This window comes from Aethina tumida, chromosome 1, assembly GCF_024364675.1.
Source record: "Aethina tumida isolate Nest 87 chromosome 1, icAetTumi1.1, whole genome shotgun sequence".
In the NCBI taxonomy this organism is placed as follows: Eukaryota; Metazoa; Arthropoda; class Insecta; order Coleoptera; family Nitidulidae; genus Aethina; species Aethina tumida.
In genome coordinates this window covers 49,432,217-49,451,238 of record NC_065435.1, presented here as the reverse complement: position 1 = coordinate 49,451,238, position 19,022 = coordinate 49,432,217, and the positions used below count along the sequence as shown (strand labels likewise).

At 29.2% G+C, this 19,022-nt stretch overlaps 8 protein-coding genes across 11 annotated transcripts in view; 2 read left to right on the top strand and 6 right to left on the bottom strand.

Annotated features, from left to right (window-relative positions):
* LOC109595351 (calbindin-32) overlaps positions 1-19,022 on the bottom strand; it is a 94,856-nt gene that overhangs the window by 60,090 nt on the left and 15,744 nt on the right. For all 4 annotated transcript variants that reach the window (XM_020010693.2, XM_020010700.2, XM_020010716.2 and 1 more), the window contains one exon: positions 8,792-8,816. The gene's annotated coding sequence lies outside the window, so the exon portion shown is untranslated. The remainder of the gene's footprint in view (positions 1-8,791; positions 8,817-19,022) is intronic.
* LOC109595474 (B2 protein-like) lies at positions 926-1,436 on the top strand. The gene is made up of 2 exons (XM_020010829.2): positions 926-987; positions 1,046-1,436. The coding sequence occupies exons 1-2, from the start codon at positions 940-942 to the stop codon at positions 1,403-1,405; spliced, it is 408 nt and encodes a 135-aa protein (XP_019866388.1). The 5' UTR covers positions 926-939; the 3' UTR covers positions 1,406-1,436.
* On the top strand, positions 1,952-2,541 carry LOC109595495 (B1 protein). Its single transcript, XM_020010851.2, has 2 exons — positions 1,952-2,020; positions 2,103-2,541. Exons 1-2 carry the CDS (start codon positions 1,976-1,978, stop codon positions 2,463-2,465), a joined length of 408 nt encoding a protein of 135 aa, XP_019866410.1. The 5' UTR covers positions 1,952-1,975; the 3' UTR covers positions 2,466-2,541.
* LOC109595514 (B2 protein) lies at positions 3,473-3,983 on the bottom strand. The gene is made up of 2 exons (XM_020010890.2): positions 3,936-3,983; positions 3,473-3,882 (listed from the first exon to the last, which is right to left on the bottom strand). The coding sequence occupies exons 1-2, from the start codon at positions 3,981-3,983 to the stop codon at positions 3,535-3,537; spliced, it is 396 nt and encodes a 131-aa protein (XP_019866449.1). The 3' UTR covers positions 3,473-3,534.
* On the bottom strand, positions 7,841-8,621 carry LOC109595507 (B2 protein). Its single transcript, XM_020010877.2, has 2 exons — positions 8,464-8,621; positions 7,841-8,238 (listed from the first exon to the last, which is right to left on the bottom strand). Exons 1-2 carry the CDS (start codon positions 8,512-8,514, stop codon positions 7,900-7,902), a joined length of 390 nt encoding a protein of 129 aa, XP_019866436.1. The 5' UTR covers positions 8,515-8,621; the 3' UTR covers positions 7,841-7,899.
* On the bottom strand, positions 10,176-10,958 carry LOC109595099 (B2 protein). Its single transcript, XM_049970378.1, has 2 exons — positions 10,862-10,958; positions 10,176-10,619 (listed from the first exon to the last, which is right to left on the bottom strand). The coding sequence occupies exons 1-2, from the start codon at positions 10,910-10,912 to the stop codon at positions 10,266-10,268; spliced, it is 405 nt and encodes a 134-aa protein (XP_049826335.1). The 5' UTR covers positions 10,913-10,958; the 3' UTR covers positions 10,176-10,265.
* Positions 12,886-13,637, bottom strand: LOC109595498 (B2 protein-like). Its single transcript, XM_020010865.2, has 2 exons — positions 13,488-13,637; positions 12,886-13,301 (listed from the first exon to the last, which is right to left on the bottom strand). Exons 1-2 carry the CDS (start codon positions 13,536-13,538, stop codon positions 12,948-12,950), a joined length of 405 nt encoding a protein of 134 aa, XP_019866424.1. The 5' UTR covers positions 13,539-13,637; the 3' UTR covers positions 12,886-12,947.
* LOC109595406 (B1 protein) lies at positions 13,748-15,053 on the bottom strand. Its single transcript, XM_020010757.2, has 2 exons — positions 14,893-15,053; positions 13,748-14,271 (listed from the first exon to the last, which is right to left on the bottom strand). Exons 1-2 carry the CDS (start codon positions 14,938-14,940, stop codon positions 13,909-13,911), a joined length of 411 nt encoding a protein of 136 aa, XP_019866316.1. The 5' UTR covers positions 14,941-15,053; the 3' UTR covers positions 13,748-13,908.

Below are 19,022 nucleotides of genomic sequence, written 5' to 3'. Positions count from 1 at the left end.
ATCTCTTCTTATTTAAATTTTGATAATAATTTGTATTTAAGGCCACTTCGATTTGCTCTGCAAAAGCTCCCGAAGGACAGAAAAAAATATTTCTGTAAAAACGAATAAAAAATTTTAATACTTCGGACTAATTTTATTGTGCATATGCATAAAAATTGACATTGGTACGAACTCTCAAATCTAAAATGCTTAAGACGATTTAAAGTAAGGTTTTAGAATATTTTAAAATAAATATCATGCACGATAATATTCCTGTACGTATATATATGTGACTTAAGATTAAAATAAAATTATTAATATTTGAGGATGTTGAATTTATTAATTTCAAAACTTAAAAAATTAATTAATTATAATATATCATATATAAATAATCAAAGCACAGTAGTCTAGAATAATATAAATATTTTATAGATTTGATTTTCATTAAAATTTGGTGAACTAATAATAATAATAATAATAATAATAATAATAATAATAATAATAATAATAAATCATAATAATGCTATTTTTTATATAACTTTTTAAATTAAATTTTATCTTAAAGGTAGAAAAGGTTTACAGGGCACTTAATTTAATAAATATACTTAATACAATTATTCTAATATTTCGCAATTATTCTTTTACAATTATTCTAACAATTTAAAATTAATAAAATAAATATATAAATATAACATAAATCGGGAATAATGAATACAAATATTCATTTTATATTAAATGTATTAGACGAATTTATTAATCCGATACTATAAAGAATTAAGGTTATTCCTCGAAAAAAATATAAACATTAAGTTCTGTTTCTAAATATGAACTTTGATCCCCTCCCATTCATATTTTTATAACAGTTTGTTCTTGGTATCATCTAGATTTGACTATATATAAGCTCCTGAAGAACTACATCGTATAGTGTATTCAAGACACAGTGAACCGACACAACTCAATATGAAATTCTTCATTGCTTTCGTTGCTTTGGCCGTAATTGGCACAAAGGTAAGTTATATATTTTTATTTGTTGTATAAAATTATAAAATATATTTCCATCTTTAAGGCTGCTTCATTAACCGAAGAACAAAAACAAAAACTCATTGGCTTCCATAAGGAATGCCAGGCTCAATCTGGAGTCGAAAATTTAACCATCGAAGATGCTAAGGCTGGTAAATACAGAGACGATCCAAAAGCCAAAAGTCATTTGCTTTGTGTCTCTAAGAAAGTTGGTCTCCAAAATGAAGCCGGAGAGATTCAGAAGGATGTGATCATCGAAAAGCTCACTAAACTCCTTGGCAACGGCGAATTGGCCCAATCTTTGGTTGAAAAGTGCGCCATCCCACAAGCTACTCCTGAAGACACTGCTTACTCTGTCTTGAAATGTTACCACGAAAATACTCCTGATCACATTAGCTTAGTTTAAATTATTTAATAAATACATTTTGTATAAATAACAGTTTTGTATTATTTTTTGAACGTTGTTATTTAAATTGATGAGTTGTATATCGATTGATATAAAATGTTTTTAAAGTACTTTTAGACATAAAAATATAAAAAATATTTACCTAGATTATGGCGAACGTTAAAATATATTTGATGAAATTAATTTTTTTTCTTAATAACACATTCTATGAATCAATGAGAGTTGATAATTTATATTCAACATATTTATTAAACAAGAACAATGCACCAGTAAACAAAACACTTCACAAACAGAATATTAAAAAGAATAGCTTATACTAAATATGTTTTAAGCATAATAATTATTCTGTTAATGATACTGCAACATAAATTAAATTGAAATTCCGGTTGCTATAGATAAATACAGATAAAATTTAATAGAAAATATCATTAGCCTAATATACCGTGAACTATTGTTTGTATAAATGCAAATTTTTTCATTACAAGTAGCAATTTTTCAATTAACTGCGGTTCATTATATTAGTATAAAAAGGCAAAAATGCACACATTCAGCAGTTTTGTAAACATCAAGATGAAAGTATTGGTTTTTCTGCTGGCAGTTATTGCTGCATCCCAGGTAACTATTCATAATTATTTAAAAACTGATATTTTGTAGGCATAATATTGCCCTTCTTGCAAATAATTCGTAATATTTTTAGGCATTTACTCTTTCCGATGAACAGAAAAAGGCTCTGCTTGATTTCAGTGCTGAATGCAAGAAGGTGTCTGGTGTAACAGAAGATGTAATTATGAATGCAAGAAAGGGCGAATATCCAGACAACGCAGATTTTAAGAATCATTTGTTGTGCATGTCCAAAAAATTGAAATTGCAAAGTGATACCGGTGAAATTGACAAGGAAAATCTTTTGGCAAAGCTAAAACTGATTTTGGGAAGTGACGAGGCTGTGTCGGAATTGGTAGGTAAATGCATTGGTGTCGTTAAAGGAGATCCAGCTCAAAAAGCCTTCGCCGCCCTAAAGTGTTTCCACGATAATACACCTGAACATATTAATATCATATAATGTGTCTAATCCATATAAAATATTTTGTTTTATATATTGATATTAAAAATTAAATTAAATAAATGAATAATGAGATATATAATAGGTTATTTTTTTCAATGAATATTTGAATAAATACAAATAATAATATATTAATTGCGGTTTATTGTGGAAAAACATAAAACCCTTTTATCGTTAAAAAAAATTAAAAAAAATCTTGTTTGTCTATTTCTTGTGACAACTAGAAGCAATTTTTTATAATGCCTACCATAATTCTTCTTAGCCTTGACAATGGAACTATGCAAAAAAAATTACTTTTAGATTTTGTCAGTGACTTGCGAGAAGTCCATTGAACTTAAACGTTCTCTGAAGATTTGTCTGAGGTGGGGTCAACAAAAAAAAAAACAACGTAAAAAACTAATTGTGAGACCATATTTATTTAAATATATTAATTAGTGGGAATTTAAATATGGTAAGAAGATATGTTTACACATTCAACGAGTTTCAAATATCTTATTCAAATAAAATTTAGATTTCTAATTAGATTTTGTAAATAAGCTTTCAATGTCTGTTTGTGTTAGAACTGACTTTTGGAAAGCCTATTACTTTATTAAGTCAATATTTTAAATTATTGTGTCGTGAAATAAAAGGTAAAAGGTCCACACAGTTTTTAAAAAAAAATAATTTTAATAGAATAGCGTTCAATATTTCCAAAACTATTGGTTTGTTTATGATAAATAAATATATTACTATATTAATACTTGTATAAAAATTATAAAATATATTTTAATCAGCTGTTAAAATCCAGTCCGCACATCTGGGTTCAAGGTGAAACTTGAGATTTTGTCAGTGTTTATTTTCTAGAAGAAAAAAGCTTAACGGTACAATGAATCACGATATCCGATACTATTTCTATTCGTTTAATTAATCTATTAATCACGAGTCTAGTTAGTGTGTGAGAAATTAAAGAAACGGTAAGGTGAAACCACACTCTAGTTTTTTTTATACGTATCAATCAAACACCAGTATAATCAAATACATTTATTCTAGTAATATTTTCATTTTTCTACAGCCTCACACATCGAATTACTCAAAGCTTATGTTCAGAAGGATATAAACATTTCGCCGCTTGGAATGCACTTTCTTGTGGTGTGTCCAAATCTTTCACGCACTTATCCACTAGAGAGTTAGTTAATTTTTCGTCTTTGAGCACCTGATTTATGTGGGACCTGATGATGTCTATGTTGAATTTTCCATCGCTGTTTTGGAAATTAGCTTTTTTGTTGAAGCACAGAATTTGCTCCTTCAATTTCGGATCGTCAACGAACTCGCCGTTCTTTGCTTTCAGGCAAATTGCCGGATCCGCTCCAGTCTCTTTCAGACACTCCTCGTGGAGTTTCATGGCCTTAGCCATTTGTTCATCGTTTAATACGCCTCCCTATAGTTCACATTATGTAAAACCAATACATAATTTTTTCAGTGAATACTTACATGGCAAATGGCTAAAACTGATGCAACCACGAACGCAACAAACTTCATTTTCGTACTTGTTCACTATTCTGATGACATTTTTCAGTTGTTCGGATGTTTTTATATCATTTTGATAATTACCTTAGATGGGAAATTATGTACAAAATGTTATGCTACACTAAACAAAAAAAATGGAACATATAGATAATAAAATAATTATATGGGTTCAGTCAAATGAAAAATTATGATAAAAGAATATTATTTTTTAATATCAATTATTATTGTTAAAAAAATTATCCAGTCATTTGTGTAGTAGTGAAATTTAGATCTTTTATATTTTGTGTTGTTTTAGTACGGATATCAAAAACACGTTATAAATATAATTATTCAGAGATATCTTTTCCCAAACTAAACATTTCCAGTGATAGTTTTTGTGGTTATTTTCCAAGCTTCTTTGAGTATTCTCTTATGGGATACATAACAATTTGGAACACAAAGTGGATTTGCAATATTTCAAATACACTTTGAAAACTTCAAAGGATATGATGGGTAAACGCCTCGCAAAAAGCCGTCGCATTGAGCTGTATAATAGAGCAAAAATGTTATGGCCTGTAACGGATTTTCAGTTCTCCTATGAAATGTAAATAGTATAGTGTATAATAATTGAATGTACGATAACTAACTCAGAAATGGTCGAGCTGTTGAGGTAAAAAATATATTAATTTATATAATAGATTTTTTGGATTAGGAAAAAACAACTTATAAATATAGTAATATGCAAATTTAATACAATCATTAAAACAAAGAACATATCATTAGCCAACTATTTTTAATATATCACTGCTTTAATTTCTTTTTTTCTTCATAAAAACACTTCATCATCGCCACAGCAGTTTGTTCTGGATTCTCTTTTTTCTCACCACATGTTGCAGCTACTTGCTCTATTTTGCTTTCATCTCCAATCACCAAAGATAGTTTTTCTTTCATATTATCGGCAAGGACATTACCAGCTTCGTTCAGAAAGCCGATTTTATTTAGAATGCAAAATAACTGTGCTTTAAATTTTGGATCATCCGAAAAGTTACCAGTAAGGGCTTTTGCCACTAGAGATCTATCCACGCCAGTCTCCTTAACACACTCGTTGTGCATTATTAAGATTTTGTGACGATCATCCTCCGTCAAATTCTACAAAACTAAGATAATGCATAAACTAATTCATTACTAAATTGACTTACACCCCCAAGAACGGCCGCAAATAAGGCACACAAAACTAAAATCAATTTCGCCATGTTGTGTTATTAGAACTGAACTTTGTTCCATTTTGGATATATACTTCCAAAATTTATTGATAATTGTAGGTCATTACTTTAATATTCGTTGCTAGGAACAAATAAGTCCAATTAATTATAATTAATGATGCTAATTTGTCTTATGTATGACGATTTATGTTCTTCCAATTAGGCATAAATACTACAATGACTGAATCTGATCATTATGATATTTAAATCATTATTTAAAAAATATGTTTTCAACGTTTATTTTTGGAGCAAAAATTTCCTGTTTTAATTAAATTATACTGGTTTTAAATATTTATGAATCCACTTTTTCTCGCGTCAGTTAGGAAAATACACTTAATCCTACCAAAATTGAGATCTCTCACATTATCTTAATTATAAATTTTATGTTGTAACCGGTTTAAAACGAACCTCCACCAACGATTAAATATATAATTAAATAAAAAATTTAAATCAAGATTTTATGACAGTATGCATTATAGAAGTTTTCATAAATATATCACTGTTGTAGCTTTTTCTTTTTCTCCGCTAAACACCTCATCATTTCAATGGCGGTTCCATCAGGACTGTGCCTGCTTTGATGTTACTTCGCTCGCAATACCTGTTTGGCGTCGATAATATCTAACTGAACAGCACCATCATCGTGCCTTGGGTTAAGTGTTTGGTGATGCTCATCATATAATTGCTATGTAATGTACATTCCTTTATACAATGTTTACTGATAAAAATATTTCTTTAAATAAACTGGTAACGAATGGAGAGCGTTCATTATTATTCTTTGTGAGAAATGTAAAAATTATAATGACTGTAATTACTCTCGTTATATAAAAATAAATGGACTGCCGAAACAATTGATGTATTAACCATGTTATCTATTAATTAAACAAAATTTATGCGTATACCCTTGAGCACATCAATTGTGTAGGCAAATAAGTTATAAATGCAATCACACGGAACAAATAGATTACATTAATATCGATATATATATATATAAGTAATAGCAATTAAATTTAATTTATTTAATTTCTGCAGTGCAATTGTGCTTCGTCATTTTGTATTAAGTATGCATTGTAGTGTTTCGGAATTTGAAGTCATGATAGAGCAAATAAAATTGCATCAAGAATGGAACTTTTAAAACTAATATCACCGAATTCCTTGGGGAAATTAACAAAACGAAGTTAATTAAATAAAAACATGACTCTTTTCTAATCACTATTTTGCAGCTTCCATCATTATATTCAAAATGAGTGGACGAATAAATTTTGATCCATAGCTCGTCATTTTACTCTAATAGCAAGTTTCTCCAAATTTTAAGTCTGGTGGTTTTGAGTATAAATTTCTCTTTAAAAATGATCCCATACACGTTCAATTGTGTCGCAGTTTGGTGAATACGGGGGCCTTACAGGCTTACAGCTTTACCATCTGCACCAAGCCTGCATGTAGCAGGAATAATCAAAAACGAACAGTCTCATATCGTATATTGGCATTACCAGATTGTCGATAATGATTCGTAAAGCACATTATACTTTTGAGATTTTTGCCTCAAATTGTCACATTCCAAAATTGCAATGCTAGCTGCAAGTCTTCTTTGAGGTATTGAGGTGTGGAACAAGAGATAGATTATGAATATAATGGACACCGATTTTATCCTTGAAAGTACATCAGAAATAAATATGATCCTGAAAAATATGAGCCCGATTCGGTCAAATCTGACCGTTGGAGAATTTTTTGAAATTTGAAATCAAAGTCAATTTTTAAGTCATTTTCAAAAATTTGTATCTCAGCTTCTATATAACTTAGAGATTCCGTTCAAACGGAATTCTTCTCTGTGAATTCTCTACTATCAAGACAAAAATAGATATCAGCGTTAAACTCAATTCCTCATTTAAAATTTTACCTGTTTTCAAAATTTTCTCAAATCTACGGCTTCCAAAGTATGGGGTTAAATAACTATTAACTATTTTTTGTGGAGGTGTATTCTGTTGATATCTTTTTTTCTTAATTATCTCGATTCTGTCATATACGGCCATCCAAAGCTAATCGACTTTTTGCTAAAGCTATTTTTAGATGGCTGTAACTTTTTTCTGTGGATTTGGCCACATGGATCTGAAGAAAAAATGGAAAACTGAGATGAAGAGGACCTTCCTATTAAGAGAGTATTTTTAAAGGTGTCTAGGAACCAAGTTTTTACACGTTATGAAACTTAGAAGTAAAAAAGAAATTTTTGATCTAGGAAATAAAATTTATTCACTTCAAAAAAGGCACAGTAGTGTAGTTTTTTTCAAACAATATACAATTTAAAATAACAATAAATGAAATTCGTTTTTGTATGCATTGTGAAGAATAATTAATAGTTTAAATTCGAAATATCACGTGCCAATTGTGCGTTAAATGACTCTCATTAAATACGAATGTGTGTCACATAAATTAAAATTTTGTAATCATTTCCAAATATTATGAATTGAATAGTAGATTTAAATTATTTGCCGTGATTGATGATGATTTATTGTAAACCACCCTGGTTATCATTTAGTTTTTAAATAAAAATTTATGTTCGTCGAACTAATATTTATATCATTATGTGTTTAGTTATTGATTTGCTATTAACGTTTTCCAATAAAATAATACAAATAAATACTTATGTCAAATTTATTTCTAGATCATTAGTTAAAACAAGCCCATTTTTCCCCTTAATTTCCGTGTTTAGCGTGGTAGTAACATTCGATGGTGCTGAAGGCGGTGTTCTGAGGGGTGTCTTTTTGTACAGCACACTTCTTTACGATTTCGTCAATTTTGGAGGGATCGTCGATGACAGTGGCAAGTTTCTCTTTGACAACGCCAACTTGAATTTCACCAGCGTCGTTTTGGAAACCTAGTTTTTTGGACACGCAGAAAATGTGGTTCTTCAAGCCATCGTCGTCTGTGAATTCACCGGCTTTGGCTTTCTCCACCAAGCTTTGGTCGACTTGAGATTCTTTGGAGCATTCCTCGTGGTACGTTTTCAGTTTGGCGCGTTGTTCGTCGGATAACTGTTCAGTGTCAATAAATCAATTAATTGGTCGAAACCAAAATTAATTTGCGTGAAAATGAATCCGATAGAATTAAAAATGATATAAATCAAATGTGCTACATTTTGAACTAATTGAGGCATAAATTTTAATCAACCAATGTTAATATTGAGCTATGAAATTGAATAGCTTATGAAAATGTATCAAATGGGAAATGAACAAAATTTAACTAAAATTAATATTTACCGCAGCCAAAGTTAAACCGAAAACGGCAACGAATACAACGAAGCTCTTCATTTTGTTTGTTTGTAATCACTGCACTGCTGTCGATGGGACAATGATGCGTCTCAAATAAGCTGTGCTTATATATATGTAGCTACCAAAGCTAGATGCACAATTAGCGGTCAAATTTAAATAACAAAAGTAGAAGTTAATATAAAAACAGTTTCCTTGAACTGTGCGCTCATAATTTCCGCGGGTGCGGTTGTATAATTGGTCGTTGGATTGCACCAATTGTTGGCGCTAATCAAGGTGTTAAACAATCATGAAAATTATTTCATTAAAACTGACTTACCTGTTTGAGGATGATTTGAAAGGATCTGAAACAAAAAGAATTTATTAATATATAATACCGGATTATCGTCCAACAGAATACATTAGTAACTATGGACTCAAACTAAAAAATTAATTTCTTGTGAGATGATGACTATACAAGGGCATTAATGTTAAAATGTTTTAATTAGCAATCTAAAATAGTCCAGGAAATATAAATTACTTTTTAAATAAAATTGGTTCAGATACAGATTCTGCTGGAGGTACATTTTTCCTTATTACATATGTAAAAAATAGTATTTTACAGCCAATAATTAATTGATCGATGGGAATTCAATAATTGGTATGAATAAGCACAATTACACATTTACAATGAGCAGTTTCAAGCCAATGATGAAGCAAAATGCAGTTAGATTGTATAAATTACTGTATTTTAAATGATTTTCAAAAAATTTTCAAAATTTCAAAAATATTTAATATTTATGTTATAGTAATTGATAACAATTATAATATTTAAATTGATCCAAGATTGAAGTAGTTGTTTTACTTTTTTTTTTAAACCTAGCACAATTATGCACAATTCATTAGAATGTAAAGAAGTTTTAAAATCTATATTTTATATTTTGTGTATCAGATTCAAGTAATAATTATATACCAGTAGACTCATTTGGTAATTGGTATCTGAATGATTTTCACCTTTTCTTTTAAAATGAAGATATCCTCGTAACATTAATTTATATAAATTTGATAGTTGGACAACGAAAATTCTAGAATCCCATGTAATTGTTCTTATTATATTTAACATTGTTTATATTCAAAAAAGTTAGTCGTATTAATATTTTCCACCAGGTTTGGTATTAATTCATATTGAAGTTCAATGGAGAACTTTTTTTTCCTAAAAATCTAACCTAATCGATTAGAGTTTTTCAGGCATGTATGTATATAATTTTTTATTAAAGATATATGGATGCATCCACCCTAAATGGGCCACTCTGTATGTATGAGAAATAAACTTGAATGTTATTTAACACGTTCCTTTATTACGTTTTTTAATTAAAATTTAATTTTACGTTTTTAAACACTAACTAATTACGTTTAACTTAATAATATATAAAAAGGGTACTACTTCCAGTAAACCGCCTAATTAAAATTGTATATTAAAAAAAATTTCTAATAGAATATCCTGTAATTTTATTAAACAAGATATAATTACATAATATGTATTTTTAAATTAATAAGTAGGTGTAGCATAAACGACAATGAATAAAACATTGAACTACAAGTACAATGTTAAAAGTTTTAAAATAATGAATAATTTATACTTGAAATTTTTATTCATATTTGTACTAATTAAATGCATTTTTCTCAAGACCTAGTTTTCATAAAAAATAATACGAAACAAAAACTTCAATGCATAATGGATACTTTAATAACAATATACTAAATAATAACAAAATGGGATAAACAATAATATAATATATAATTCAGGTCAATTATTAATGGATAAAATTAATGCCTCTTTTATCCAGATAGCACTTCAGCGTGATGTAGGCTGTTTCTTCAGGCGTAGCCTGTTTGATAGCACACAATTCTATCAGTTCATCAACCATATGAGGATCGGTAATAATGGAAGCTATTTTTTCCCTGATCACGTCAAGCACCATATCACCGACATCATTTTGGAAACCCACTTTTCGGGATATGCAGTACAGTTGGGCTTTCAATTTTGGATCGTCGTCGAAATAACCGGCTATGGCCCGTGTCACTTGCGATATTGTGGCACCTGTTTCGGCTCTGCAAGCTCTGCTGTATTCTGTGAGCCTTTCCAGTTGCTCAACGGTCAACGTGCACTAAGACATAAAATGGTCCAGTGGTTTTAACTTGTTTTATTTAATAATAAACTTATTATTTATGTGTGATAAAGTATTTTTAGGGTCACACATTAATTTCCATTAGTATTTTTCTTTATTCTTTATCATTTATAAATAAACCAATAATCTTTGGTATGTGTATGTCCAAATGATGGTTAAAATTAGTGTATGGTCGATATTTTACTCTATTATATTCCCTATGACTATTGTAATCAACTTACGTCCACGTATGTAATGGCGAACACAAAACAAAGTAATAGTACTGGATTCATGTTGGAATATTGATTTCACCGTGTAATGTCATTTAAAACTGATTTTATTTAATGTGTTTTATTACATTTATATAGAACATATATTAATTGATCAGCTCAAAGATTCCTGCATTTTTTTCAAAATAATTAGTCTGTTTATTTTAATTAAAATAGTAGGTCGTGTGCAACTTTATGTTGATAAATCATCTATATGGATACACTGCGTATTCATGAAAATCATTCTGAAAAAGTATATATTTTAAGAATTAATAGTTTTTAATTTATTTAAAATTCACTGTTTGACATACAGTTAGACAAGGGAATAAATATAAAAAATGTCCAATATTTTCTTTTACAAATTACATTTATTAAACCGGAACATTTTTTTATTTAATATTTAATATGAAAAATATTAACTTTAAACTTCCTTCTAAAAGCGTTTTTTTTAAAATAAAAGTTAATTACAGAATTGACCTTTTTTGAAAATTTTTCTTTTTACGTAAAAATATATCAATAATGCTACTTCGATTATTTTTCTTTAATTCATTGATACTGATTGATTTATTGATATGCTAAGAGTACAAAACTCTAAACTTAAATCTTAAGAGTTACTCATATTTATGAATATTTATAAATAAATCAAATGCCGAAAACATCCCTATTAATCTAAATCAAGATATGCATCTTTTATGCAAAACGAAAATGTTAATGCTTAATTTGCTTGTTATTTAAACAAGAAAATAATAAAATATGTTGCTTTAAATTCGTTTTTTATTGTTAAAACAAGGTATTACTATATATTTGAAAAAGAAAAGCAATTACATATTAATAGAAAATGCAAAACTGCGGGGTTTTTAAACAGCTTTGAAGCATTTACCTTGTTTTTAACTCGGTCTAGCAGTGCATGTAATAACCAGAAACCTATTTTAAAATTTGCATATAATTTTTGTGTCTTCATCATAAAATTTGCATTAATTACTTTTCCAAGTCAAGTTCTAAGAAATTAATTATTTCTGTAGTCTATTTTTATACGAGCAACCTTAATAACATTTAATTTTTTAATGATTTTATCGTTGTGATTTCAATATAATTAAACGCTATAAAGACATGTGACTTAATTCTACGCACCTGCCACTGAATACCTGGAAATTTTATGCAAACTTCTGAAGCATAAAATGTACAATTATATTTCTCTGTATGTATAATTTTAAACAAATTAAAGTATAGAGAAATGTTCCAAAATTTTGGAACCAGTAATCATAGTTTAACTCTAACTTTAAATGGTACCGTAAATAGTAGGAACTTTTAATACAATGACTCATATCAAATTATACATATCATAATTTAATTCAGCAACATATAGTAATTTATTGACAAAAGGGTATTTTAAATGATAATTTATTTGTGGTAAGTAACAAACAATTCCATCTCAGATAAGAACGTAATAAGTTACTTTTTGGCAGTTATTTTGAGTTTTTATTTTGTTATTATAATATTACTTTATTCTTAGGTGAAATAACGTATTAGATAAACTAATAAAATATAGTATTTTTAGTTAATGAAGAGATCAAGGAAACTAACACCTGGTTCTTATAAATTTATAAATCCAAATAATTTGTATCATAATATAAACATGTGTGTGGAGTATGTAATAAATTAATATATATTAATAAAAAATTTATTAATATGTTTATACTAACCACAAAATTAGTATTTATAGATTTGATGTTATTTTTTAAGGGTAGTGTGTGTAGGAGCGTAATAAAATATATTAGCATATAATAAAACTCTAAATTGTTCACATTATACACATATAAATAATTAAATTGTCACATATTGTAAAAGTGGCAACACAAAAAATTTTAAAAAATGTATAGGGTTAATATTTTGAAAATAACGCAGTGGCATACCATTTTACTATTTTATACCGCAACGCGTTATTAAATTTAAAAATAAAAAAAGTTATAGGGAATATTGTTTAAAAAAATCAAAAATTTTTCTGATGCTATTTAATAAGTCTTAATAATCATATCACAATAAAACTAAAAAAATTAAATTAACTGAGGAGATTCACGCCCTTGGTGTCGAAGTAACATTTGAATGTTTGGAATGCAGATTCTTCGGGTGTCTTTTGGGGGACGGCGCATTTCTTAATGAGGTCGTCGGTCTCCTTTTCGTCTTTGACAACCGTCAGCAATTTTTTGTGGAGGATTTCGTCGTTAGCAGAACCGTCCTCATTTTGGAAGCCGATTTTCTTGGAGATGCAGAACAGTTGAGCCTTTAATTTAGGATCATCTTCGAATTCGCCGGCGATAGCTTTAGTGACTTGTTCGACCGTGGCACCGGTTTGTTCTCTGCATGCCTTGCTGTATTCGATAAGCTTAGCCAGTTGTTCGGGGGTAACACCGCACTAAAATGTTTTAATTAAGTGTTATGTGATGTGGAATAATTGAAATATTCGATGGAGGAATTAACGAAAGAAATATTAAATCACTTTTTGAGGAGTTGCACAATAAAGAAATGTCGAAACACTAATAAAATATTTTTTCTTATTTAAATTGAGAATTTACAATGTTATGATAAAATATTTACTTACTTCAACTGCCACGATGGCGGCCAATGCAACACAAATCAGAGCAAGTTTCATATTGAAGTGTTTTATGACTGTAGTGAAGAACAACTAAAGTCATGGGTATGACACCGTATGTTTTATATGAAAACCCAACATCTATACGGGTCAAAGGCGAACTACTTAATGTATTCATTATCAAAAGGTGAGCAAGATAAGACGACAGGTAAATTTGCTGTGTCGTTAAAAAACTATTTCAAGGAAGAACCAAATTAATACCCGTGACAGACTTTGAATGGTGTAATTCACATGAAGTATATGTTTATTATCAGATTTATTAATGTAAATTATTTTAATTATCATAATACAACAACCAAAATTATGTTAATTTAATTATAATTTAAAAAAACATAGCTTCCTTATTTATACATTTAATTGTGTACTCTCTTCAAGCCGTTAGCAGATTTATTTTTCCGTGTTCCAAGAAACACTTCAAAGCGTCATAGGCTGTGTCGTCCGGGGTGGACTTCTTCACCGCACATTTTTCCAATATTTCATCGGTCTTTTTGGCGTCGTTGAGAATGCCGTTCACCCGTTTCTTCAACGGTTCTAATTTTATTTCGCCCTCTTCGTTTTGGAAGCCCAGTTTTTTCGATATACAGAAAAATTGGGTCTTTAGTTTCGGATCATCGACGAAAATTCCAGCCACCGCCATTGTCACTTGTTCAATTGTGGCGCCGGTTTCTCCTCTGCAATCCCTGCTGTATTTTATTAGGGTTTCCAATTCTTCGGGGGTTATCGAATTTGTGGGCTGAAATTTCGACCAATAAGCAGATAAACAACATGTAGGCCAAACCCAAGGGACTACATATACCCTTAAATTATCAAATTATTGATTTCACTTTGTTTTAATGGATCAAAGAAAGAACCAGTCTATATTAATATAAAAAAATCATACATTAAGAAAATTTATTATATAATATCTCAAGAATGTACAAAAAATATTACTAGAACCGGTTGTTTTAGAATTAATGTTTTATAATTTTTTTATAGAATTATTTATGTAATACACATGTAGCATTAATTATGTAGGTGTATGTGTCCCTTAAAAATAGTTGTAGTCCAAAGTTTTTATTTAGCAATTGTAATTCTAATACAAATTTAGATTTTAATTGATGTGACATCACAAAAAATCAATTACTACATTAATAAACATTTTGTTATTGTTTACAACGCGTAAATTTTTGATGGAATTTTTTATGGTCTTGAAAAGATACAGCCTATTAATTGACTACGCCATCATTAAGATTATCTATAAATTATTAAAAACCGCACGGACGTTCCGTGAATTTTTTATTTCACATTATTAATTAACAAGCTGATTACTAATGTATTAATTAGAATTTTGTGTGATTGACAATTATCGACTCACCCCGAAGAAAAAGGCGCCCATGGCAATGCACAGCATTAGAATTTTCATGTTTATTCCGACACAAAGGAAAATCAACTAACATTCATATTTCTTAAATCGTAACAATTACCATTCCTTGATTCAATCGATTGTAATTATTCAGTGTTATTAGAAAGTGTTTATTGTTAGGCCAAGTAAAAAACAATGTAGGTACACACAATAAGTATCAATTTAATTGTGTGGGTATATTATTACTTTAAAACAAAACAAATTTTATAGCAAATTGTGTTTTTTTCTATTATTATAAATTTCCCAAAGGTGTTGCATGTTAAAAAATATTGTTTTCATTTAATTACATTGAAAAAAATATTGATATCAATTACCAAGATTGATCTATGAACTGTGGCATATATATCATAGCTTTTACTCTAAATTAGCTGGACAAGTGACACATTAATGAGCAAATTTAAATCTTGTAAATAAATACACATGTATGTCTTACAATTGTTTTATTAATCAATGGGTAAAGGTCGCTAATAAATATATTAAATTAAATAGAACATGCATATAATTTAAGAAATTGTTCAGTTTGATTATGTAAACACCCACTCATTAAAATTCATTAAGATTAGTTAAAATATTAATGAGGCATATTTATAATTTTTATAATCAATTAATCCTTGCCTTTTTTGAGCAAGAATCTTGTTTCTAAGCATGTTAATGTGCGAATTCACATAATCCATTAATCACTCATTGGATGGTATATAGTAAACTTGCCAATTTTTTTTATTACACCTTATATTATTAGAACAAGGGTTTAGATTACATTGTGATTCTTTGAAGCATCACATATCACATGGATACGTACGAAATACCTATTACACTATTTTCATTTCTTTGCCATACATTACAACGTTGATGATAATTTTTATGCCTTTTCATCCTGACATATTATTGTTTATTCAGCGCAGAATTTTCCGTAGAATTAAAATGCGTATTATAAAACTCGTTACATTAGTGTGACCGTTTTCTTGGAAATCCATTTTATTTTTTTTAACAAATTAATGTAATCAACAAATATTTTGAATATATAATATGTTCCTGGAGATTGTTTCGCTTACTCTAGTAATTAGGATGTGAAACCCATTTTAAATGGCCGCAACATGATGTTTAAAGGTTATTTATGCTAAAATCTCACCTTTAAACGTATTACGTAACGGAGGCAAAGGTGTATTTACCGCAGATAATTAAATTTATCAACATTAAATATAATTAATAGTAGTTTTGAAGACCCATTGTTTCTTTGCCACAGCACCATTAATAAATTACGTTGTCCGGTGGCCGAAAATTAATTTAGTACGTAATAATGCGGATTGTATGCCCGGACTGTTTTTTTTCCAGGGGGGGAAAAAGTTCCATGTTTAGACGTCCTCCGAGGATAAATGTTGACTTTCCTTCCTTTTGTCCGCTCTCCGGAGAGATTAAAAATGTTTTGTGAATTGTAAATAAAATGTCGTACAATACAAACACAGACCTGTTTTTGTGTACGGAATTATAGGCTAATGCTGAAGTTGGATGTATTGTAGCCTTTGTCATTGCTAATGTATGGAGGATTAAAGGATCGTTCAAGGTTAGGCATTGCCTTAAGTTGCGTGTGTGTGTCTAAAAGAGCCATCCGCATAAAGGATTAACAAATAAGTTTTCGGTTTGCTTAGCGAAGTTTTTATAGCACACTCAAAACCGAATTAGCATAATAAATATGATGCCATAAAAGCCTTGATAAATATACACTCACACACACATACGTGTCTATTTGTTCTTACATAAATACACTTATTTTAATTAATTCAGTTAAATGCACTTTAATGCCAATAAAAATTAGTCCAAGGAAAACAATTTTTATGCAGGTTGATTGTCCTGAAATCGATTCGGATTTAAAAATGTTAAAAAAGCAACTTGAGTTTCAACACATGTGGATTTTACGTAAAAAACAATGTTGTTAAATAAGTAAATAAATACTAATAACCAGTTACAATAATTGTAATAGTGTTAATTACAGTTTGTAATATAATTGATTTTTATAGATTTTCCAAATTAAAATATGCATATACTTAGAAAGCTATTAAATCAGGAAGCAAGGTCAATGTTGATGATGCTTACATAATATTGGACGATTTCAATATTCAAATACTAATTATAATTTAAAAACATGATGAGTAATTTCAACATAATCAGCAACATAGTTAATAGGTGCTTAACTATGTACATTTTCTATTTTAAGAGTTTCTTTATTTTTTCCGGTTAAATTTTATTTTTATTGTAGTTTAAAAATAATTTAAACATTGTACGTCAAATATGGGCTGTTGTTCCAGTTTATTGACCTCCATCACAAGCACTTTATAACGCTTTAACCCCTTAATTGCATTTCTTGCCGTCAATCGATATTCAATAACAGTAAATCAGAAGTAAATTCAACGTTATAGACATTATATCTCTGTGATCGAATTCGCGTAGTCTCCAAAGTCGGACTGCGATACACCTTAAACTTAGTAAATGAAATTGACTTGTCGTAATATATTTCTCTCTCGGTTTTGTTCGAAGTTTTGAGATCTCGATTGAATTACAGTTAGACAATCAATTATTTTTATAACAACATGTATGCGTTATACCTGAGTAATCGTGTTATTTTAAACACAGGAATTGCCATTAACAAATGGTGATTCACAGTTTTTCAACATCAATCGAAAATGACCGGTTTGTTTACAAAACTATAGTTAATTTCAGCGCGTTCTTATAATTATAACCATTGTTGGTAACGTAATCGAAAATAATTACTTCCTTTAAATAATAGCATAACACTGGAAGATTTGCAGAAATCACATATTTTAAAAGTAATGAATGTCCCCACAATTACCGATTACGAAATCGGATAGTCGGGTTAACAAACCGCCAAATATACAACTTGAACACAATGTCAATCGTGCTGATTCGGGAACTTTGCTTTTAGCTTCGAGACTTTCAATTAACCGATTTAGGGGTATGGCAAACTTCGTGGCGCGCCGATGAACTTAATCCCGGACGTTAGTCGCAACAAGCCGACGAATTCATGTCATAACACGGCACACACTTCACAATTTCCCTTTGTTAAACTTTAACGGGATCGTATCTACATCAATTTATTGTCGGCGAAGAACTTTTGATCCTGCCAACATATGCATGACCGGACTAATCAAATTTGCGAGTTCGGTTAAGGTTATCAAAGAGTTGTGCAAATTTAACAAGTAATTTATGAAGTTTGGTTTGAATATTAACTCATTAACGTAGGACATTCGATGGTGAATAGCTGTGGAGAGCTCCTGCTTAGATATATCACAATATCAGTAATTGCAGTAAATTTCTGTCGCGTATTCGAATTGGAAATTTACATTTTGATAAGTTGTTTGTTGTGTGCCTATTAGGGCTCTAATGCAAGTGTACATTGTAGATAGCGATGCTGGAAATCGTGCTCTACAAACTAATCTTTCCACTAAATATTCATTCGTGATCATGCTCAAACAACTGATGTTAGTCTATTAATATTTGTAGCTCAATGGATAATAATTATAATGTAGGTAGACTTTATTAATTGAGATATGAAAATGTGTTACACGTTATTAAAGTACAGTCAAATTTAATTTGGTGGATTTCAGGTTTTATTACTTACGTTAAATATTGATATAAAACAGAAAATAAATATTAGTCAAAATAAATAATATGTTGTGTTGTTTATATAGCAAATTGTAGATATACAAAGTGTTGAAAAATTTAACTTAGCCAATGGGAGTGCTTTATCTGCAAATGTGACATGCTGACAGTTATACTAACTGTAAAAAAACGCATCCAGAACGTGTAAAGATATTTTTATAAAATTTGGTATACGAGTAGGTACCTATTGAAATAAGAAACGATTAAAATATTAAAATTTGAAGTCAATAGAAAAACGTATCGGTTTTTTGTTTTTTCTTTTATTCATATCTTTAAAGTAGCTCAAACAAGATTGTATTTAGTTTTTGTCACAATTTATATTCAGTAATTAATACTAAACGTTTAATATGTCTAGGGTAGGAAGAAAAAATAATTTTAGCCAATTAAGAGAGTTTGATAGAGGTAGA

Bases quoted from the DNA above. Each gene is read 5' to 3' on its own strand.
- LOC109595507 (XM_020010877.2), bottom strand. From the start codon at position 8,514: ATGAAGAGCTTCGTTGTATTCGTTGCCGTTTTCGGTTTAACTTTGGCT. The intron at 8,239-8,463 runs GTAAATATTAAT...GACACTGAACAG, and splicing joins TCGGTTTAACTTTGGCTGCG to TTATCCGACGAACAACGCGC.
- LOC109595498 (XM_020010865.2), bottom strand. From the start codon at position 13,538: ATGAAACTTGCTCTGATTTGTGTTGCATTGGCCGCCATCGTGGCAGTT. The intron at 13,302-13,487 runs GTAAGTAAATAT...AAAACATTTTAG, and splicing joins CCGCCATCGTGGCAGTTGAA to TGCGGTGTTACCCCCGAACA.
- LOC109595099 (XM_049970378.1), bottom strand. From the start codon at position 10,912: ATGAATCCAGTACTATTACTTTGTTTTGTGTTCGCCATTACATACGTG. The intron at 10,620-10,861 runs GTAAGTTGATTA...TTTATGTCTTAG, and splicing joins TCGCCATTACATACGTGGAC to TGCACGTTGACCGTTGAGCA.
- LOC109595474 (XM_020010829.2), top strand. From the start codon at position 940: ATGAAATTCTTCATTGCTTTCGTTGCTTTGGCCGTAATTGGCACAAAG. The intron at 988-1,045 runs GTAAGTTATATA...TCCATCTTTAAG, and splicing joins TGGCCGTAATTGGCACAAAG to GCTGCTTCATTAACCGAAGA.
- LOC109595514 (XM_020010890.2), bottom strand. From the start codon at position 3,983: ATGAAGTTTGTTGCGTTCGTGGTTGCATCAGTTTTAGCCATTTGCCAT. The intron at 3,883-3,935 runs GTAAGTATTCAC...TGTGAACTATAG, and splicing joins CAGTTTTAGCCATTTGCCAT to GGAGGCGTATTAAACGATGA.
- LOC109595406 (XM_020010757.2), bottom strand. From the start codon at position 14,940: ATGAAAATTCTAATGCTGTGCATTGCCATGGGCGCCTTTTTCTTCGGG. The intron at 14,272-14,892 runs GTGAGTCGATAA...TCGAAATTTCAG, and splicing joins TGGGCGCCTTTTTCTTCGGG to CCCACAAATTCGATAACCCC.
- LOC109595495 (XM_020010851.2), top strand. From the start codon at position 1,976: ATGAAAGTATTGGTTTTTCTGCTGGCAGTTATTGCTGCATCCCAG. The intron at 2,021-2,102 runs GTAACTATTCAT...TAATATTTTTAG, and splicing joins CAGTTATTGCTGCATCCCAG to GCATTTACTCTTTCCGATGA.